We start from the raw sequence: 24743 nt of genomic DNA on the forward strand, positions 1-24743 counted from the left end.
TTAAATATACTGTGTATATATATCTCAGGATAACAAACGGTGTGTTAGTTATAACATTAGATTTGAGTGACGAGACGGATTACTTTTAAATGTTTCTTGAAGTTTCCAAAAGAAATTTTATGGTACACTTTACTGAATCTAAGGAGTTATATACTTAAATATATTGTGCAATTTTATGTGAATTATTTCATTTTGACTGGATATGTCTTTCAACGTTTCTTATCATGGATTAGCAACCAAAAACATCAGACATATTTATTCAACAAGACAGAGTGTTCATACAAATCCATATCGAAGGAGCAGAATTTACAATCCACCATCTTTGTCGTATGAATATGCCATGAGGAAAAGACCAGATGTTAGTAAGAGATTAATGGCGTATGATCCGGAATACGGCACTGTTTTACCAAGAGCACCCGCATTTCGCACGTTACCAGAGTATAATTTAGAACGCATGGTATCCAGACTTACAAAACCAAATAAAACAAAACAAAACCCAAGAGAATGTCAGCATTATAAAAAAAGTTTTAATGAATATGAATCTGATATGGAGAGTCCTAGGGATGAATTCAAAAGAACCAAAAGTGATGTGCGCAGAATCACAGAAAGATTATTGGAACCAAATGTTTGCCACAAACACCATCATTATTCGAAACATGACAGAATTGACGAAGATGGGGACTTAACTCCTATACATATGTAGGTTTAGGCAGATTACACTTTATATTATTCAATTTTAAATAAATAAGCCGTACTAACTCATATGCAATTCAGTATTACGCAATTTTGTTCTTTCAAATATTTATTATAATGTCATAATATATTATATAATTCACAATCATAAATTTTATTGGGAAGTTTTTGTTTTATTACTTTGCTTTTTCCAATCATTTCTTGAGTGCTACCACTCCACCTGTCGTCTGCATGCAGATGTAAATTGTTATCCCAATACATGTATTTATTAACCAACTAAGTGCATTATTGCCAAAAGTGACTGTTTATTAAAAATTACATATTTTCTGTAATGGCCCTGTTTTTCTGTAATGGCCCTGTTTTTTTCTGTAATGGCCCTGTTTTTCTGTAATGGCCTTGTTTTTTCTGTAATGGCCCTGTTTTTCTGTAATGGCCCAGTTTTTTCTGTAATGGCCCTGTATTAATGCCCAGTTTGTCTGTATTAAGCCCTGTTAGGGTTTTTAAAAAAGTTAATAAAACTAAGTTGTAAAGAGTATAATACCTTTTTGTATTTTATTTAATTTAGTAACCAGCAACCAACATTAAAGAACCATATGAAGTGATCACTGTTCATCCTGTTTTTTATCACATATCTCTATCAACTTAATATCTTGGATATTTTGTATATTTAAAGCTTAATAATGGTGAAGTACAAATTATTTTGTTCAAACTAAACTGTCATTAAAAGAGTAAGACAGTACATCAAGTTAGCAGCAACACATACACTTTTGTTCAGTTGGTTAATAAATGTATTAAGAAATGGGTGTTTTTATAATGGCCCTGTTATATGTCCTCCGTCAGTAATAATGGCCTCGGATGTCTGCAATAGCCTCGGGCCATTACAGACTTCCTCGACCATTATTACAGACCTTGGACATATAACAGGGCTATTATAAAAACACCCATTCATTAATACTATAATCTAAAACTGCTTACCATCTGTTAAAGTGTATATACACTTTTTTTAATAATTAATAACGGGTAATTGATATTACATCGTTAAATTAATACTAATATGAACAAGAGATGTAGGGTACACGCCACTGAAACATCAACACAATAATACATGTACCATAAGTATTCATTCAGCCGCTTCATTTGAACTTTGGTGGACTGTTGTCTTATTGGCTATCATACATGTAACACATCTCTATATTTTCATATAGTCTTGATTAATAGACATGATGTGTCTATATAATTAGTCAAGCTCTTCGACAAAATCGTCCCAAGTCTAAAAAATATTGACTATTTTATACATGTTCCTTTTTCGCTCACTAAGAGAAAATTCCTCCTAAAACTGAACAAACAATTAGAACGACAGTGTGTAGCATAGTTTCCACAAAAAGCTGTGTATAAAATATGCAATAGCTAACTATGTATGATGATATCTGGACACGTTTAATTCTGACCAGAACGACCAATTGCATTTTTTGTAATGATATTTTCACTGGACACCAGATTGCAAAACAATGAGCAGTATATATAAGTTTTAGTTATTATCCAATGGCTATTATCGGCGGCCATCTTTATTGTTCAAATCGACATAAAAAGAATATTTGGGTTTCATTTTGGAACCGTATCACAATACATTTCAAAACCTCGAAAACTTGTATATATGTATTTATCACAGGCACCGAGAAATAACCATGTTTCCTCAAGTCAACTATCAGGAATTTCAGATCAGCAATCATCCTCCATATGTCGTCAGTGTATAGGTATAAAACCAATTATTCAAAGCCCCATTGCTTTCTATGTTAAAGTCTGCAATTTCAAGCATTAATGGCTATTTTGTCTAAAATTCAAATAGAGAGGCAGTCATTTTATGTCAAAACTATACCTTATCCTGACTTATTAAACGTACTTCCTATAATTCAGTGGTTGTCGTTTGTTTATGTGTTACATGTGTGTTTTTCATTCAATTTTTGTACATAGAAAAGCCGTTAGTTTTCTCTTTTGAATTGTTTTACATTGTCATTTTGGGGCCTTTTATAGCTGATTATGCGATATGGGCTTTGCTCATTGTTGACTGAGGTCGTACGGTGACCTATAGTTGATAATTTCTGTGTCATTTGGTCTCTTGTAGACAATCCAACAATCTAATATTTGGATTTTTCACCAATAAAAGGATTTGATTTGATTTGATTTGTAGATAGTGTGTCTTTGTCAATCGCCCTTTTCTTTTTTTATATTTAATTACATATTAGAACGTTCTGGTTCCCGGTAGTTTGACAGTACAAATACAAATTTAATTTGGAAAACAGGGACTTCCGATCTGAACAACTGGCCAAATGTGCCTTCCAAAGTATAATTTTATATCCTTTTTATTATTGAAACGAAACTTAAAGCAGAGGTTCTTCAATATTCACAAGTCCCAAAGCTTTCATTTGTTACCAAATAAGGCAGACTCAAAGACCATACTCTGAACGTGCACTTTCCTTAGGGTCAATGCTTATGCAGTTCAACTGCAGCAACTGTACCAATGTCAAAGTAATACGATGATTCCAATATGAAAGCATTGATAACATGAAACGCTGCCAATGTTATAGTAAATGATGTATATTTCTGCTCAAATAACTCTTCAGTGATGAGGCTAAAATAATTACCTAATAATAGTATTCAAAACCCAGTATAACCCTCAAAGAGCTGTGTATATCCGCAATAAAAAAAAGTAATAAAAAGCATAGAAAAACTCGAATAATATGCACGAAGAGGATAACTTCCGGAATTTCAAAAAAGATGTTCTAAGTCTTATCACCGCAAATTTCATAGACACAGTATCCATATTTTCACGTCTGTATCGATGTTCAACCAATTAGATTTGCCGTTCGCAAGTTGTTTAGTAGCAGCTTAGCTAAACAACTACAGTTTGATTAATTGAAGAACAGTTTTGAATCAGTAAAAGGAGAGAAGGAAAAACATCCGACATTCCGCTCTTATAAAGCCATGCAATATTTTCGATTTACATATTTTAAAATTTGAAAGTCTTAGGTTTTTTTTTCTAATTTCAACCAATTATTTAAATAAATGTTTTTTGATTGGAAAACCCTGATTTTTTTAAGATGTTGTGGTAAGTTTACTTGAAGCTTCGAAATTAATCACCATTGCAAATATGCACTATATCATTTCGATCAGTAAAAAAGAAGAGGTGGTATAATTGTCAATAAGAAGATGTGGTATAATTGTCAATAAGAAGAGCAAATGACGAAGAAATTAACAACTTTCGGTCAGCGTGTGTAATATTGTAAATTATCTTCATTCGGAGGATTATCTCAAAGCTAAAATTCATTCTAATTATTCTTAATAGGAATTAAAAGCAAGTTAATGTTAAAAAAATAGACGTTAATTCGTATTGATGTAACAACGAAAATATTTGTATATTCTGTTGGAGATAATTTATAAAAACAAAATTTCTATATATTTGTGTATAGTCACCTGACTTTTCCTTACATAATATATTGAGTGTTTACCAGTTCTGGTATTAATTGAAGTTGTTAATATACCGACATTAAATTGGAATGAGAGGGAAGGGGGTCGTAAATTTGAAAGATTTATTTCCGGGGGCATAAGTACTAACTACTTCATTTTAATCGTATATAATTTTACTAGAACAAATTTTCTGATATGTAAGTATAGGACAATTAAGGACCATTTCACCTTAATTTGGTTCTAATTTGCTAAGAAATTACAACGAAGTAGACAAGAATATAAAATTTAGGTATTGAACCATATGGACAATGATTTCTCAAAACATCATGAACATATACATGTAACTCATACGGTCGCTTAATGACTGGTGTTTATTTCAGAAACCAGTTATGTATGATTATTGTATTTTGTGCTCGTCTTTCTGTTATTTGATCCTTGTTCGATTTTTGATGCTAGTTGTGTCGTGGAAATTACATGTGTTCTAAGCAAAGTCTGTGTTGTTTTACGTCTTAGAGTTATGTTCCATTGACATGTGCCACAGAATATCATAAAAATAAAAGAAATTCGGACCGTGAAATTCGGACGGAACATTGGAAAGAGTGGTATCAAACAATTTTTTTACCGATAGCTTTTGTCTAACATTTGGTAAATTTGTTATATCAAATATCTTTTTTGTTTAGAATTGTTTTTGTGGAACAGCAACAGAATTTTAAGCCAACTTTAAAATAAAAAATGTATACCATTTTCCTATTGTTTGAACTATAATTTTTTCGAATGCTCAGAACTAAGATAAATTTATTTTTAATATCAACACATCAAAAATAATACAGAAAAGTTATCATAGGAAATAATAGTAAACTACATCTTTTAATGTTCATGAAATAGGTGGGATAACAAATCTTAAAATTCTAATTCAATAAAAAACAAAATAAAATAGGTCAATCCACTTCCTAGTATCTCCTGTTTTGGTGTATGTTTTGCTCATATGTTCGTGTCCCAATGTCTTAATTACGTTCTAAGAGGCTGATAGCATATCAAACTGTGTACCCAAGGAAGTTTTCGATTTTTCAATCTTACTTAAACAGTTATAAAATTCTTTCTGCAAGGCTAAGAACTTAGGATCGTTTCCGTAACCAAATGCAGATAAATCATTTGTAAGATATGCCATTCCTATGTTATGTATTGGATCACCAAACGCCATCTGTCCGCCATACCCTGGATGTCCATATACATCTTCATCCTGAAATGAAATAGTTTCAGGTACTAGTATGTATCAATGTATGTATAAAGGATGATGTACGTCAATAAGAAATACTCATTGATCCTACCAATGGATATACAAGGGATTGCAATGTCTGACTAACATTCAGGAACTATGTATTTGTAGTGATGACTAACATGGAGATTGTATTGTTGTGTTATATAAAACATGAATGAAATAATTTCATTCGTCCAATAATAAATTAGAGAATGGAAATGGGGAGGGAATGTGTCGAAGAGACAACAATTCGACTAAAGAGCAGAAATCAGCCACCAATAAGTCGTGCTATTGATGTTATGCCATAGAAATGCAAGGACTAATCTGTATTACTAGAAATACAAACCATTATACTTTTGGCAGCTTATGAATACAAAACCTTTGATAACAGAAGGGATTTTCCAGAGTTTCGTGTAATTCTACTTCAATGTGTGTTGAAAAATAAACACCGGTTTAATAAGAACGTGAAACATATTTAAAAACAGATGTCTGAATGCAAGAATTAAAAAATATAAGATCCTTTTGATCAGGGATTGTTTGTGTCTTCTCTCAATCTTTTATTTTTTTTCTAACGAAAGATCTATCCTATTGCATCTGATTTTACATTTTTTTCTTTTGTTGTGCTGCTACACAACTTCCACATGTCTTTGAGATGGTTGGGCACCTGTATATATGTATATGCTTGTCCTTAAAGTAGATATTGCCGTTTGTTGTTGTATATCATATTTGTTTTTCAGTTTGTTTAAATTAATAAGACCAAAAGTTTTTTCGTTTGAATTTTTACATTTCACATGTCGCTGGTTTATTGGTGTGCGATATTGAAATATCCATATGATGTACATCAACTTCAAATAGACTTTTTTCATATGTCATGACGTAATACAGAGTAAGGGTTTGACAAAAACATTTGCAACCGTGAATGGGATCGATTGCATGATTTCAAACAGAGTCGGGGTTTGATAAGGCCCTTACAACATGTTTGTGACTGATATGGACAACATGACGTCATACAAATTAGGGGTTTGTTAAAGGCTTTGAAACCTTGACTGAAATTTTAAACGATTTCATCAGGGAAGGCTGGCATGGCACTATTAACTTTGGTTGCATTACAAATTCAATTTACTTGTATGTTCTACTCAGTATAAAATGTATATTAAGAACATATATACATGTATGTTAGCTATAAATCATTGTAAATACGTAGGCTCTAATACTATGACGTTACGCTCGATGTTGGTGTCACTTTTGGTAACGTCGTAACGTCAAAATCATGTTATATGATTGACGTTTTGTAATATTGACGTCCATTATATTTAACAACTTAACCACAAGTTTAACACTTGGGTTTCTGTTAATAAAAGGAGATACGGGTGTATGCCAGAGGACCTCTAGACAAATGGAAATATATATAAGGAATACGTATGGTGTTTTGTGAAAACAGAAATTGTGGGATTTACGCTACATTCAAGTCCACGCGTATGCATTCATGCACAATTTGTTTTAAAATAATGTTTACCGGTCGAAAAAACAAGATTTTTTTTATTATGAAAATCGCACTGAAGAGGAGAAACCCTTACAATTTTTAGATTTTTTTTATACTTGTTCTTTTTGTTTTTAACTTTAAATATGGCTGTAGGGAGTATAATCTTTTTATATCAACCTTTAACAAATTAACTTTTGCGTATTTTCAAAGATTGTAAGATTTTAAAGTCTGTCAAAATTCTACGATAACAATATTTGATTGTCAAGTTTGATTTTTTGGGGGAATTGGATGGTTATAAAAGGCGCGCCTCCGGGTGCAGGATATTCTCGCTGAATTGGTGGCCTTCGGCTGCTGTCTGCTCTTTAATTTGGTCGGGTTGTTGTCTCTTTAACATATTCCCCGTTTCCATTCTCAATTTTATATTTTATGTTTTACTTTGTTCTGTATTTTTTTTCTCTCTCTCTCTCTCTCTCATTTACCTGTTTTGTCGTTGATGGTATCTTATTTAATTGTTCTTATTTGGCACATTCTTGATTTCTCAACGAAACGATTTTCTGTTCCTTAGAATACAATTTAAGTAAAGTTGTACGTTAATGTCATGTGATTTTCTCCCGAGTAATTTTTTAAATTTTGCATTTCTCTAAAATATCACAAACAAAATACTCATTGTTTAATGCAAGAGCTATCAAACGCGAGAGAAAAGATTAATAACGCGTCATACATTTCTAAATCACTTCTTTTAATATCAATTGGAGAAATAAAAAAATAATAAAAAAATTCTTCAATGTAATAGATATTATTGCTTCGGACAATATTGATACAATATTGAGAAAGTTCTATAGTGCTCTCATCCTGTGCCGTGACACAATATTAAGCCGTGACACAATAAAAATTTCAAATGAAAATCAATGAATCAGTTCACATAAATTAACACATTCCAAAACATTATTATTCTCTTCTTCGGTTATAGGTTGCATTTCTGTAAATATTGACAATGCAATTTCCCATAGGAACTCCTTTTACGGCTAAAACTGTACCACTTTTACCATGAAGTTTTGAAAAATATCTTATCTAGAATTGAAAGTTTATATGCACCACAATTTTTTTCAAAGATCAAAATATAGGGCTGTGCGGCATATTTTCAACGTTTATATGCCCTGAACTTCTCGGAGTATAAACTGACAATAATTTTCTTAACTACCCCTACCTCGAATGAAAGGTTACCACAGATTTCAATGTAAACAATATGCACGTGTATATTTACTGGTAACATTCCCAAGTTATGTCTCTGTGATATGGAACACAGAGAGCATAACTGGGAACCAGTATGTAAACAAAATTAATTTTCTATGCATATTCAAGATCTCCCCAAAAGAGGCGTGGTTTGAGAAACAGCTGTATTTACAAAGTGAAACCAAAAATGAGCTTATTTCTTTTCAAAACATTGTCTTGACATGCATACAACACGGAAGCGCTTGAGACAATTATCTTTTGATTTTTAAAAAGACTGTACTGTAAAACGTGAAGTTTTTTTCTTTATGAAATAATGTCCATTAATTACAGATGTTCCATCAGAAAAAGTCGACCCCCCACTCAATAGTTTCTTCTCCTGTTAACATAATTATGACTCCCCGATGTAGCTTTAAGGAGGAAGAGACAATTTTCCTCCTCATCACATAAATTGCAAAAAAATGACCGGTATTTATCATATCAACGAATGTCTCATATCTGTCATCTTCTAATGTCTCGTCCTCTGAATTGGAATCCTAGCTCTCGCTCTACTTTGACTTCCAACGCAATGCCAACTAGATCAGTAAACAAACAATGGTCATGCTCAAGGCACCCGCCACAATAGCATGACACGGTTCGAACTAGTACCGTTTGTAGATTTTTTGTTTCTACTCGATGTATGGTCCGTATCCCCTTTATTGGTTTAAACGATTTTCTATTTCTAGGAATTTCTTCTACATATTTAAAAATTCTTCGATTGCACGCATATGACAGTGGTGTTGTTAATCGTTTTAAAACAATTCTACAGCCGGACGTATCCGAAATTGTCCGCGTATAACGTCAATATCTGCTTGATTTTTCAAAAGTCCACCAGCTTGGGTTGCGGTTTTTGTTGTATTTAAGTCACATTGTTTGGTATGGTGACACAATTATCTACTATATCGACTTCAATATCTGACAAGTCAGTATAATTATCTAACAAGTCAACTTGAAAATATCAGACATGTTGAGTTGAATATTTGACATGCCAACCTGAACATCCAACATGTTGATTTAATGTCCAAAACTTTCTTCATCAATATCTGTGTAAGGCAACATACAGTTTCGATGATTTTTATTTGATACATATATACTTTTAAAATATTACTCATAAAACGGAAAAATTTCAACCTATGTTTGGAAATATTAATATCCAATTAGCTGTACGCAGAACATATCTCCGTATTTGATTGTTTACATATCGATATGTGTCAGTGTGTCCGTATTCGTATACATATATGTATTTCGATACTTTAATTAATACGAATATCCATTATGTATGATATGCTAGTTGTACTTGAGGCGATAATTATGTTCTCCACTGAAGCTATTAATTTTGTATATACATGTAGAATTTTGTTGTTGTTGGGTTTCTGTTTCATTAGCTTTAACAAAAAATGACACGAAAGAAAAAACATTTGAAAGAAAAAGTATATTCTGAATTAAGTAATAGATGTTTTTATAACAAAATAAATACGTTTCAAAAACCGCCATAACGCAAAAAAAAAAAACGGCGAACGTCAAAAACGTCAAATAAGAGACGCTGTGACATTTTGGTAGACCAACATGTGACCAATGTATTTTGATAATTTGTACATTAATCTTTATCCTATTTATATTGAAATGTTCCTTCGGTTTGAGAATTTCCGATTATCGCTTAAATTTTCTTATTAATTATACAGTTTTCACTTATTTCTAAAGATTTGTAACAACTTGTTTTTTAGTATTTTAGAAAAAAAAGAAGATGCCATTTTTGTGACATTTTGGTAGACACCCTTTCAACGCATCAGTAATCGAAATAAATTGACAAAAATTTAAACGAATGCATACTACCGTTTCTTTTTTATTAGGAATTTATCATATTGGTTTCATTTCTCCGTTCCGAAATGCACAATCCCTTTTTTTTCTTCGTTTTCTTTAAAAACCATCGAAATTACTAACGTTAAACGTTAGTTAAAAGTTTTGTGACGGGAGCCCTGTGGGAACTCATATACATAATTAGATTTTATGTAATGCTTAAAAAGAGACTGCTATATGAATTAATGCAGTTCAGATGTTACAGTTTAACGGACATATAGTATTTTCGGACTAGATACCATGCTTTACATATTTTTACTCGGTATTGATAATTTCAAGTAGAGCATGTTTTTTTTAAACGTTGTTGTGACAGTGTTTTTCGGGGCTTCGATTTTGATTATGATGTCGAAGTTCTAATTGAATTCGTTCTTTTAAATTGGGAATCAATGTTTTTAAAGCATTTTCCAAGTTCGTTTTACATAATGATAATTGATATAAAGACTTTAATGACAAACAATCTCGCTATCGATGGATTCTCATCTGTTATGCCGCAAAGGGCTTATATTTTTCCTTTAATGTCTACAAGCTGAAATGGATTCTTCCAAGGTCTACTCGATTCGAAAATGGTGTCGATTACGTCATACAAATATGACATCACAAAGCCCTAACGTTCCTCTTCCAAATGGCATACAATTTTTATATTTTATTTACTTATGGGTATCCGAAATTTGGAGGAACCCTCAAAAACAATATTAGTATGTTACCCGTCTACACGCAAAAACATATGATTTGTCTTGTTTGTTTTTGAAAAGCTTATTGACAAAAGTGAATAAAAACTAATAAGCCACCGTAAAAATAATGTTTTAAGTGCTCCGAAGATTTAAACACAAAAAACCATTTGATCTTCTCGGTATTTTTCTTATTTTAAGCCGATAATTGGTCAGAGGTACATGAAATTAGAAAACGTCACCAACACCGAGCGTAACGTCTATACGTTTATTACTTAAGTTAGCGTTATCTGTACAACTGTATTTGTATATATAGTAAAAAGATTAATTGCAGATTAAATGCTAATATGTGCTAAGTAATGCGATTGAATGTAACAACGAGATATTTAAAATATGTATTAATAGAATAAAAAATGAACACAACACTTTATAAATGTAATACTTCCACAGAGCTTTTTATGGATTTACCTGCATGAGGATTGCTCAATGCCGAATATTTGAAAACTAACCATGAATCGAAACAGTTGAAGAGCTATATGACCAAAAAGGGCAAACAAATAATAGTCAATATTTAATGGAGATGTGGTATGATGGCCAATCAGACAACTCTTCACAAGAGACAAAATGATGTAGAAATTAACAGATATAGGTCACCATACGGCCTTCAACAACGTGCAAAGTCTATACAACTATAAAAAATGTATTAAAAATTCAAACGAGAAAGAAACGGCCTAACTAATGTCCTAAAAATGAATGAAAAGCAAATTTATAACACAGCAACAAAGGACAACCACTGTATTACAGGCTCCTGACTTAGGACATACACATACATACAGACTGAGAATATGGCGGGGTTAATAGATATAGGAAGATGTGGTGTGAGTGCCAATGAGACAACTCTCCATCCAAATAACAATTTAAAAAAAAAGTAAACCATTATAGGTCAATGTACGCCCTTCAACACGGAGCCTTGGCTCACTCCGAACAACAAGCTATAAAGGACCCCAAAATTACTAGTGTAAAACCATTCAAACTGGAAAACCAACGGTCTAATCTATATAAAATAAAATAAAACGAGAAACGAGAAACACGTATAAATTACATAAACAAACGACAACTACTGTACATCAGATTCCTGACTTAGGACAGGTGCAAACATTTGTAGCGGGATTCAACGTTTTAATGGATCCAAACCTTCTCCCTTTTTCTGAAACAATAGCATGGAAAAACACACAATAAATTATCAATTGGCAGGCCTAACTCAAGAAAAAAATGTACATTAATACACTTTAAACGAATAAATTCGATCTGCGATATCTGAATGCAAATGCACAGTTAATAAAATATTAGGGACAAACATTCAAGGCCAAAAAGCAAACAAACAAGTCCAAACAAAGCCATGTCAAGACACCACTGCGAAATATTTAACCCTTCGAAAATATTCACTTTAGAAAAAAAAACCGGTTTTAAAAAAATACAGGTAAATCTTGAGAGTTTATACAAATGTAGTAAGGAGAAGTGATATTCCAAATAATCAAAGCTGGTACATAGAAAAGATCCATATAAATATAAAATAACAAAAAAAAAAATTTAGTAATTTAACGTCACGAACAGTCAGAGAAGACATGACTTGTGCAATGCCAAAAACAAATGTATCGACAGGTAGTAGGATAGTGAGGAGCGACTTCTATAGAGATAAAAATTAACGTGTCTGTGTCTCTATACATCCCGCCTCAAAAGAAGATACAATTTAGTTATGTTTTAATTTGCTAATGACAAAATCGATATTAGTGCCAATGTAAACTATATTCAGAGATCTAATTACAATATTGGTACGATAATCCTTACTTATAAGTTTGTTTAAGGGTTCGATGAGTTTCCACGGATCACATAGTGATTTCCTCGCTTTAAGTACAATATTACCATAAAATTTAGGATGTGAAATACCATTTTAATAAGTTTTCTACAGGTATTATAGTCAAATTTACTAATCAAATCTTTGTATCTCTGAAATAATTTATTATATGTAAGCGGGATCCCTATCCTTCCTTAACATGGGACAGTGTTGTACATTATAACAGTACAACAAAAACTAGTACAACAAAACTATCAAACTTTTTCTGACGAAGTTGAAATCTTTGATTCTGTATAATTTCAAGGATTTCCTGGAATTTAGAAAGGCTTATACGATTTATACCAGCTTTGTTAGGATGATGGAAAGTTTCCATGTGTTATTAATAATCTCTGCAGTCCGAACAACAATTTTTTTCATCAGATGCTCCATTGGGTACAGTGATATACCAAAACAAAAATAATAAATTAATCAACGAATAGCGAAACTGTCAATCATATGTAACACAGATACGTACCATTGGATTTTTCGAGTAATATAGACCTCTTCCCATTTTTATTTTTCCTCCATAGTTCAAACTTTCTCCTATCATTTTCGGATCTGTTAATGATTTTATTGTTTCTTGTGACAAAAACTGTTTATTTCCAAGTTTTCCTCCATTAGCTAAAATTCCATACAGTTTTGCCATACCTCGAGCAGTTCCATGCCCACTTACAGATGAAATAGCTATTTCTCTCATGTAAGGATCATTTGTTATCTGAAAAGTAATGCAGAATCATTTAACATATAAAAACAAATGAAGAATGCGTCCATGGGACACATGTGATGTTCATGGGACACATGTGATGTCTATGATTGCCTATAACAATTAAAGGGACATAAGTCGAGAACAATTAAAGGCAAATTAAAACTAGAGAACGGAAACTAGTTTTGGGACGTACGTACGTATAGACAAGTGCAGTATTTAATATTCCCTCCGCTGCGGCGGTTAATAAAAATGTTCTTTATTTTGGTTAAATAAGTACTAAATTCGCAAGTTTACGAGGTGACTGAAGAAGATACACTCAATGTATGTCAGTTGAAAGTATGTTTCCAAATGTTTATCATTCTATTTATATTTTAATAAACTGAAAACATCTATATTTTCATATTATTAAAGTAGTTATAGTCACTAACCTGACCAGTAACTGCATTTGATGCTTTACTCAGTAAATTGTTTGGATTTAGAAGTAATTTAATTACAAGCATCCACATTGATGGTGTTTTAATGGCATTTCTTAAAAACTCATTGATTCCAAAAGGCTCAAACCGTGCTCCTCTGTAAGACAAATTCTTCGGAAGTCCAATTCGAAAATCTATGTCTGAAAATGTATTGATAGTTACAAAAATGAAGGTACATGTAGATGGTCACTCTTAATTGTCATTTTACTTTCGCAGATGGGTATTTCGACAAATAATGTCTCTTCGCCACAATATTTGTTCATTCTTAACGTTAAATACGAATGTAGAAGAGCTGGTATAACAAAAAATGAATGAGCTCACCGAAAGTCTCAAACTACTATTTCCGAGGAAAAAGGATTATTTTCTAAAGTAAGCAATATTTAAAATGAATACACAACTCTTTAAAGCTTTCAACTTTGTCATCTCTTTTTCCTATTAGTCTCGTCTTCATGGAATTCAAAACTTTTCTTTCACTGACTAGCATTGTAATCATAGGCAAATCCAGGGGGCGGGGCCTGGGGGGCTGAGGCCCCCTTTCGTGGGAAAAATTTGGTTGATTATATAGGGAATCACTGAAGCATTAGTGGAGCGGTCCCCCTTAAGTGGGTCTCATTAGGGTCTAAGCCGATTTTTTTGTAAGCGTCACACGTGAATTTCTGAAAATCAAATTATCGTGCCGTGAAAACGGGAAATGAAGTGGGAAATTACCAAAAAAATGAGAATTGATTACGTACATAGTGTAAGCAGGATACGGGAATCTGACAAAACAGTAAGCGGGATACGGGATCAGGACCCCCCCCCCCCCCAACCAAGGTCTGTCAGCGGGCCCACCTTATAAAAAGTTATGGATCAGCCACTGGTAATAGTTTTTGTTTAAAAGTCCAATCTTCCTATCAACCAAGCAAAATCAAAGGTTAGCAAACAACTTTTGCCTTGCGACTGCAGATGCTTATCAATCTAATTAAACACCGATCTCTCATCGCTCCCGTTTTCTGATATGTCTTGGGAGCGAGATATCAGAAAACGGGAGCGATGAGAGTTTTTAATTAGATTGGATGCTTATTCAATCAAGGCCATTTTGTTTGGTAGTCATAATTTTTTTTAATTAGATTGGATGCTTATTCAATCAAGGCCATTTTGTTTGGTAGTCATAAATTATACAAGAAATTTCGATTTCATATTAATCTCTATTTTTTATGATATAGTTTAACATCTAACTTAAACACTAAAAGATTTCGATAAGACGCATTTCTGGAATATCAAATGACAATCTTTTGAGCAGAATGTTTTGTTTAAAATGCTGTTAAAAAGAGCCTACACAAACGCTTTTACACTTAATACTTATCGGACATAGAAATTACCTAAGTTGTCCTATTCAGAATCGAAATAATTGATGCAAGTTATACTGTATTGTAGTTTTAACATGGGTAGGCATTATATTCGTAATATTTTAGGCCTCACTATCGCTCGGGCAAAAAATAATCACGAATATAATGCCTACCAATGTTAAAACTACAATAAAGTATTATAGCTTGCATCAATTATTTCTTAAACAACACGTGAACAATGACCAATTTAGACAATGGAAATTGAAAATTGATAAAAATGGTTTCAAAAAGTGTAATAAAAGTAATATTAATTTCATCCAAGAATGGTCGCATACTAGTATATCATGTCGTGGAGTCTGTTTAATGTTTAATTGTCATGAATGACGCCAATTTGTCATCTACATTGGTAACCAGTATATAAATAAGAGACAAACATCGTAATATAAATAAATATCAGTAAGTAAAATATATTGGGATGCTAAATTATAAAGAATATAGAAAGAATAATGAGTAAGATTAATAAAATGTAGAAAAAGTGACATAACAATTTAAAGAATACAGAAATAAACAACAATCCTAATCCGGACCCTACACGATAATCTGGATGGAGACGCAGAATATAGAATAATAGATAAGGACAGTAGAGAGTGATGCATTGTCCAGAGAGAGAAAATAATAATTGTTTAAGAATACAGACATTAAACGGCCTTGTGTGTTAAAACAGTAACGGATTGCGATGTACATGTACTCATATTGGTGACAAATGCTAGAAGTTTACATACGGACAACTGCAGTTCTCCTCTGCACTAATGTAGAAAGGAACTAAACGGAACAAAATGAATGAAAACTCAAGATAACCAAATGTAGCTGCATTCGCCCCTTTCCATTTAATTCTTTAGAATGATTTGTAAACAACATAATTTATGATTAAGTAATAGAAGAAAAGAACCAATTAGATAATGCTGACGAATAAGGGTTTAACGTCCAGTAACAAATAGCATGTGCATATGAGAACGACAACAGGTAATAATAATATAATAATAATAATAATAAATTCTTTATTTAAAGAGGGTAACTCAATTAGAAATAGTCTAATTTTCATAGAGGCCCTCAAACAAAATACATGCATACAGTTAACATTCATACATTCATACATTAAATTACAATATATATTACTGGTATATACACAATTCAATCATTGAAATATACAAAGGGTAATAAATGACAATATTTGATATAGTTTTGTTAGAGGAAAACAAATTATTTGACTTGCATATAATTTTCAAGAAAATGATTATAACTATGTTTCTTGAATAATTCCACATTAGGACATTTTTTTATTTCGAGTGGTAAATTATTCCATACTTTGGTTGCAGAATAATGAAAAGATTTTTTATAAAAATTTGTATTTGGTCTTGGAACAAAAAGATCATTATTAGAGACAGATCGTAAGTTGTGGCGTTGCACATCATCAATATTTAGTATTGTTAAGTAATCAGGTGTTAGCCCATTTATAATTTTATACATTAGAATTGATTGTTGGTATTTTATTCTTTTGGTAAAAGATAGCCATTTTAAAGAAGAAAACATGAAATTAGATGGAATAGAAATATCGCATTCCAGTATAATTCTTGCTACTCTTTTTTGAAGTTTTATGATTCTATCTGAATCTTTTTGTAATAAATTTCCCCAAACTGAACTACAATAGTCTATATATGGTAGAATATATGCATTATAAAATAGTTGCCTTGTGTGTATTGGCAAATATACTTTAATTTTATATAAAAGTGATACTTTAGATGAGATAATTTTACATATACGATCAACATGATCTTCCCAGCTTAAATTTTCATCAATGTCTATTCCAAGTAATTTGAAAGAATGGACATTCTCAATACATGTTTCGTTGACGGTAATACATAATTCTGATAGTTGTTTAAGTTTTTGTTTTGAACCCAATTTCATACACTTAGTTTTTTGTGCATTGATTTTCATACTGTTATTGTTACACCAAGATTGTATAGCATTTAAATCATTTTGCAATATGCTGTTTATTTTTTCAATGTTTTTATCATGAAAATGCAATGTTGAATCATCAGCATATAAATCCATATTGGATTGTTTAACATGAAGTGGTAAATCATTTATATATATTAAAAATAACAGCGGACCTAAAATAGAACCTTGAGGCACTCCATACTTTACAAACGATTTATCAGATTTAATGTTAGCGTATTGGACTTCTTGTTGTCTGTCAGACAAATATGATTTTATCATATATTATATGGTTATATGTACCCTGTGTTGTATTAGAGGGACACTTTCAGTCGGATTTGAGAACAAGCTACTTTGAACAGACACAAAAATTAAGGCTGATTGAAAACGTTAATAATAAATTCATGCATATTCAAGCGGCCAATCCATATCACGCTATATTGAAGTGACACACCCTTCAATTAAATGAAAACAAAGTCAAAATAAAAATACATTTACTAGAAGGATACTGTATTGTAATTTTTTTCTCTTTTAAGAACATCTCATTCTTAACTTTTTCAATGGGAAAATATAAAGGTAGCAAAACTATATATTGTCGTGGCTAAATAACTCTTAACTGACACAATTTCAATTGTCCAACCCATTAACAGACTTTATTCCCATAATTTTCACTAAAACGTGGTATTATTCACGTTATATTACAATTATGAAACATTTAATAATTTCAATTTGTTTTTTAGAACCAAAGTACTATTTTGTGTACTTTAGATGTATCTAAAATTGTTTGTTTCGCCTTTTATTAAAAAAATTGCTATGCGTATAAGCATAAATACTACACACTTGCGCGACGCCTTTTAGTTTTACTGAAAACTGCGCAGACTATGAAATGTTGTTACAGGTTGAAAATGTTCTATGATAGATATCATTTTGTCAGACACTTTTCTTTTTTTGATTTGGTTCTTATAATATGCCAAAAAATCTGTATATTTAATAGTGTTTAACATTAAATTGTGCGTTTTACTCTTAACAGACATATAACCAACCCGAATAACAGACCAATCGCCCATATAGCCGCATACTCAATATAGATTAACCGACCAATCTCTCGGTTCTTCTTCTTTAGTTACAGAAAACCATCAACATTTTGAAGATTACCTTCTGGCGCATGCCTGATTGAGGTTGCTTTTTAAAATTTATTTCAATTTTTCTTTATTTTTAAGCTTTACAATTTTTATTGAACTTTTAATTTTTACATTTTTTATTCTATTTTTTTTAAAATTAAGATAAAAACAATAGGTACATTTAGTTTAAGTGAGAACAGGTTTTAAGGAGTACTTCATGGGTAAGTGCATCCTTAAAGTTGTCTGTAGAAGTTTTGTTTGAAATTTCAGGTGGTAGTTTATTCCAGTCTTTGATTGTTTGGCTGAAGAATGAGAATTTAAAACTGTCTTTATTGCATTGGAGCTGTCTGAATGTTAATTGATGAGTAGATCTTGTTTTGGACTGGCTTTTTATCAGAATATCTTGTGATGGTATAGCAATTTCGTTATTTATTACTTTGTGGAACATTTGTAATCTGGTTTTAAGCCTTCGTTCTTGTAGAGTTTGCCATTTCAGATTTTGAAGCATATCAGATACACTGCTGGTGTTGTGAAATCTGTTGCATGTATATCGTGCAGCTCTTCTTTGCACTTGTTCCAGTCTGTATATATTTTCTGATGTGTATGGGTCCCAAACGGTACAACAGTATTCGAGTTTTGGTCTTACTATAGTTTGATATGCTCTTTCTTTCACTAATTTTGAACTAATTTTTAGATTGCGTCTGACGAAAGATAAAGATTGATTTGCTTTTGCTGCTGATTGTTGTATATGTTTGTTCCATTTGAGATCTGAAGAGATTGTAATGCCTAGATATTTAGCTGATTGTACTTGTTCTAGGATATGACCGTGCATGTTGTAATAGAAGTGTATTTGTTTTTTCTTTGTTGAGACTCTTAAGATGTTACATTTGTCAGGGTGGAATGACATGAGCCAGTCGTGTTCCCATTTAATAGCTGCTTCTATGTCGTCTTGAAGCTTAATACAATCGTTTTGGCAGGTAATAGGCCGGTAGATAATGCTGTCGTCTGCAAAGAGTCTTATTTGGCTGTGTTTAAGGTAGTCAGGTAAATCATTGATGTAGATAAGAAAGAGTATTGGTCCTAGTACAGTGCCCTGAGGAACGCCTGATGTTACTGGAATTTTTTCAGATGTCATGTTTTCGAGAAGGACTGTTTGAGTTCTGTTAGATAAAAATGACTGGATCCAGTTTATTGCCTGATCAGAGATGCCGTAGTGTTTTAATTTGAAAAGTAAGCGTTTGTGTGGCACTTTGTCGAATGCTTTGGCAAAATCCATGATAACTAAGTCAGTTTGTATATTTTTATCGTTGTTTTGAGCTAGTTGGTGTATAAGATATATTACTTGAGATTCGCAAGATCTTTTTGCTCTAAATCCGTGTTGTAGTTCATATAGGATGTTATTTGCTTCAAGATGTTTCATCATATTGCTAGCTAGTATATGTTCAAGTAATTTACATGAGATACAGGTAAGTGAGATTGGTCTATAATTACCAGGATGATGTTTGTCTCCTTTTTAAATACTGGTGTAACGTTTGCATGGTTCCAGTCTGATGGTACTTTGCCTGTCTCAAGAGATTTGTCAAAAATGATTACAAGTATGTCTGAGGTTATTTCGATGTTTTCCTTCAGTATTTTGCCAGCGATAGTATCTGGTCCTGTAGCTTTATTGGTGTTTATGTTTTTTATGAGTCTGTATACACCTTCCCGACTGATGTTAATTAGTTCCATTTTAGGGTGTGTACTAGCTTCTTTCGTTGGTATTTCTGTGTTAGTTTCTGATGTGAAAGCAGATTGAAATTGTTGGTTTAGTATGTTGGCTTTTTCAGAGGGGTTTGTATGGAGGGTGCCTTCGCTTCTTAAGGATGCAATGCCGGTGTTTTCTTTTCTTTGGCTTTTTATATAAGAGTACAGCTTTTTTGGTTGTTTGTTGAAGCAATGCTGATCTGGTTCTTTTATATCGATGTCAAAGATCATATTTTCGATGTATGCCCAGTATGCTATTCTCATCTCTTTTTGGAGTTTGGTCTTTATCTCTTTGTATTTATTTTTGTATTTAGAGTCATGACTTTTCTTTTTATAGAGTTTGTTTTTCTTTCTTATGAGTCTTTTCAGGTCTCTATTTACCCATGGTAATTTTGATTTTTTTTCCAATTACTTTAGTTGGTATATTTTTGTTGATGGTCTCCGTTGTTTTGGTTTTAAAGGTGGTCCATATATCATCGATAGTCATATTTGTCTTGTTTGCTTTTAAATGATCATATATAAGAATAAGGTCTTTCTTTATGTTCTCCCAGTTTGCTTTTTTGTATATTAGTGCTTTATGTGGTTGTTGTTTTGGTGTTGGTATAGCAAAGTTGATTTCACAAAAGACAATATCATGGTCGCTTCCTCCTATTGGTGGGACGAGTGTCGGCCGTGAATATTGGTACCGTCAATGTTATAACGTGTATGAATCGAAAACAACGTAAGATACCAATTTCCATGAGCAGGACAAATATGTCGTTGAAAATCACGTTTTCATGTGTGCTGAGTATCGAAATGTTTACACCATTGCGACCATGTTTGCTATCTCAACATAAACAAATTAAAGAACATTCACATACTCCACCCTCCCACATTGTCACTGGGCAAACGACATATCACCAGATTTCTAAGTTCAAAAATTCATAATGTAAACTAGGTAAACTGATAGAAATTTCTTGTGAGTATGCCCATGTACGTATTATGTCCAAATAATCTACAAAGTTTGACGAAACTGTCGTGTAGATTCAGAGAAGTTGCAATGACAAACTGTTACATAGGCCAATATTCTAAGTTCAAAGGGCATTACTCCGAGATAAAAAAAAAATGAATCGTAGCTATTAATTACTGTGTTATTTGTCTTTTGCAAAGAGTTGTCTAATTGGCAATCTACCACATCTCCATTTTTTTATATATAAAAGGAGCACTAACACCCAAGTTCCGTTTGTTTTTTTAATTTGATCAATGTGGTAACTTCCTTTAGATTTTCTTACCAAATGGTTGAGCTATTTCTTCCTCAAACAACTGATCTATTCGTCGATGTTTTGGATCTGCATTTGTCAGTAAACGATCTACATAAGCACCAAAAGTCAAAGCGTGATATGCTGTAGCAGTACCTAAAATATGAAAAATTATTTAACGAGCTATGTTAGAGATTATTAATTCATTTGAGATATAAATATTTTACAAAAACAATTAAATTATTATAAATACAGAATTCAATACACTGTGGATTCATTAATATTCGTTGGGTACCATTTTAAGTGGGTTTCGTGGCTACAGGTGAACCATGAATTCATTTTTTTTTATAGCTTTGTATGCAAAAATTGGCAAAACCACAAAATCAAATATCATCAAAAATGCAAGTTTTCCCTAATCCACAAAAATTGGTACCCACGAAAATAAATGAATCCACAGTACATATCTCAGAAATATATAGTTCCAAAAACTTGCCAAAGCAAAATCGATGGAATTGTACTTTTGTTTACACATTTTACAAAAACGAATTGATTGTTTAAACAAATCATGAAAATTATGCATATATGCTTATCTTAATCATAGTCCAATCACTGCTCATTCAAACTGTTTGTGATATCTCCGTCATAGTGACAACATGCCTTCCATATACATACATCACATGCTATAGAGCATTAGGTTTTATGCTTTATATGTTATATAAGTGAATTTAACACTTGATACCAAACAATAAGGATTTGTGTACTTTTGCTTGTTAAAAAAGTTAATTTAACAGATTGTCTTAAAAATTGACATTTCCTATGGGACACGACCCTTAAAGTGTGAATTAAACACCAAAACTGCGCTGTTTGATGTTTGAGTGTTTCAGAACTTATTTTGGAATATTTATTATTTCATGTATGTTTCATTTAAATTCTCGAATTTGATTGGTTAAAAATAATCATGAGTCATACCGATATCTAATTTTATTTCCCACTATTTATGACGGCACGGCTATCTATGACAATGCTAAAGAATGCATAGAAAAAACATCGAAAAGTTTGATAAAAAGTAGCATAAAATGTAATATAAGAAATGCATGTCTCTGTTTATAATTTCATATGGTTGTAAAAGCCTTGATCGTGCGTTCATTTTTTTTTTTTTTTTTTTTAATTTTTTTTAGAGAAATACGCTTCCACGCTTCCTACAAAATGTGCTTCGGTCTTTTGCACCCTCATAAAATATAAAAAGAATGTTGTTGGTCGTGAGCGTGTTTTTGTATTTCCGAACGTAGCTCACCTGGTGGCCATTTGGGCGGTTCTTTCTCCAAAACCTTTTCAACTTTCATTGGATTATGATGCAACTCCAGCATACTGAAAGGTTTGTTCAGGTAAGCAAGGCCTGCCTACAATGAAAATTTATATTTTAGGTTTGTTTTTTGAACCGCGCTGAAGTACGTCCATTATTCATAGTTCATTATTCATTATTCAATAATGAATAATGAAATAGTTCATTATTCACTATTCAATATTGAAAAATGAATAATGAATAATGAAATGGTTTATGTTTCATTTTTCAAATTGAAGCGGTGAATAGTGATAAAAATATAAAAAAAAATTGACTGTGACACTATTGCTATATTTTGATTCGAAATGACCATAAGACGGTTTACGGAGGACCTAAATGCCACATTATGCATAAAAATGAGGAAATATGATAAAAAAGAAGATGTGGTATGATTGCCAATGAGACAAATATCCAGAAAGACCACAATGACACAGACATTAACAACTATAGCTCGACGTACAGCCTTCAACAATGAGCAAAGCCCATACCGTATAGTCAGCTATTAAAGGCCCCGATAAGACATTGTAAAAAAATTCAAACGAGAAAACTAACGGCCTTATTTATGCAAAATAATGAACGAAAAACAAATATGTAACACATAAACAAACGACAACCAATAAATTACAGACACCTGACTTGGAACAGGCACATACATAAATAATGTAACGGGGTTAAACATGTTATCCACTTTTGAATAATGAAATGGATATTTTGAATAATGGAATGGACTGCTGTGACCCTTCAGCCCTAATAACAGATATATATTCTACCTCATTCGAAAGGTTATGAAGAGAGGAACAAAATGTATATAGTCAATATATTTCGCAACACATTTAAGAGAAGTAACGAAGGACTTAAATATCGAAATACGCCTGAACATTGAGAAATAGCCAATTTTGAATAATGAAATGGATATTTTGAATAATGGAATGGAGTGCGGCGACCCTTTAGCCCCTAATTATAGATAAATCTTATACCTCATTCGAAAGCTGGTTACAAGAGGAACACAATGTATATAGTCAGTATGTTCCACAACGAATATTAGAAGACCTAAATGCCAAAATACGCGTGAAAATTAAGAAATAGCCAATTTTGAATAATGAAATGGATATTTTGAATAATGGAATGGAGTGCGGCGACCCTTTAGCCCCTCATTATAGATAAATCTTATACCTCATTCGAAAGCTGATTACAAGAGGAACACAATGTATATAGTCAGTATGTTCCACAACGAATATTAGAAGACCTAAATGCCAAAATACGCGTGAAAATTAAGAAATAGCCAATTTTGAATAATGAAATGGATATTTTGAATAATGGAATGGAGTGCGGTGACCCTTTAGCCCTAATTATAGATAAATCTTATACCTCATTCGAAAGCTGATTAGAAGAGGAACAAAATGTTTATAGTCAATATGTTCCGCAACGAATATTAGAAGACCTAAATGCCAAAATACGCGTGAAAATTAAGAAATAGCCAATTTTGAATAATGAAATGGATATTTTGAATAATGGAATGGACTGCTGCGACCCTTTAGCCCCTAATTATAGATAAACCTTATACCTCATTCGAAAGCTGATTACAAGAGGAATACTATGTATATAGTCAATATGTTCCGCAACGAATATTAGAAGACCTAAATGCCGAAATACGCGTGAGAATTAAGAAATAGCCAATTTTGAATAATGAAATGGATATTTTGAATAATGGAATGGACTGCTGCGACCCTTTAGCCCCTAATTAAAGATAAACCTTATACCTCATTCGAAAGCTGATACAAGAGGAACAAAATGTATATAGACAATAGGTTCCGCAACGAATATTAGAAGACCTAAATGCCAAAATACGCGTGAAAATTAAGAAATAGCCAAATTTGAATAATGAAATGGATATTTTGAATAATGGAATGGAGTGCGGCGACCCTTTAGCCCCTAATTATAGATAAACCTTATACCTCATTCGCAAGCTGATTACAAGAGGAACATCATGCTTTTAGTCAATATGTTCCGCAACGAATATATGAAGACCTAAATGCCAAAATACGCGTGAAATCTAAGAAAAAGTCAATTTTGAATAATGAAATGGATATTTTGAATAATGGAATGGAGTGCGGCGACCCTTTAGCCCCTAATTATAGATAAACCTTATACCTCATTCGAAAGCTGATTACAAGAGGAACAACATGCTTATAATCACTATGTTCCGCAAT

General features: G+C 32.2%; 1 protein-coding gene across 1 annotated transcript in view; it reads right to left on the reverse strand.

Moving 5' to 3' along the window:
* Positions 1-4936: 4936 nt before the first annotated feature.
* The window catches only part of LOC143063698 (beta-lactamase domain-containing protein 2-like), a 40524-nt gene continuing 20717 nt past the window's right edge, over positions 4937-24743 (reverse strand). The window contains exons 4-8 of the mRNA XM_076236014.1: positions 22486-22591; positions 21225-21347; positions 13722-13906; positions 13063-13302; positions 4937-5398 (exon numbers count right to left, since the gene is read on the reverse strand). Coding sequence (XP_076092129.1) covers positions 5174-5398; positions 13063-13302; positions 13722-13906; positions 21225-21347; positions 22486-22591 — 879 coding nt within the window. The 3' untranslated portion in view covers positions 4937-5173. The remainder of the gene's footprint in view (positions 5399-13062; positions 13303-13721; positions 13907-21224; positions 21348-22485; positions 22592-24743) is intronic.

Source organism: Mytilus galloprovincialis, chromosome 2 (genome assembly GCF_965363235.1).
Source record: "Mytilus galloprovincialis chromosome 2, xbMytGall1.hap1.1, whole genome shotgun sequence".
Lineage (NCBI taxonomy): Eukaryota > Metazoa > Mollusca > Bivalvia > Mytilida > Mytilidae > Mytilus > Mytilus galloprovincialis.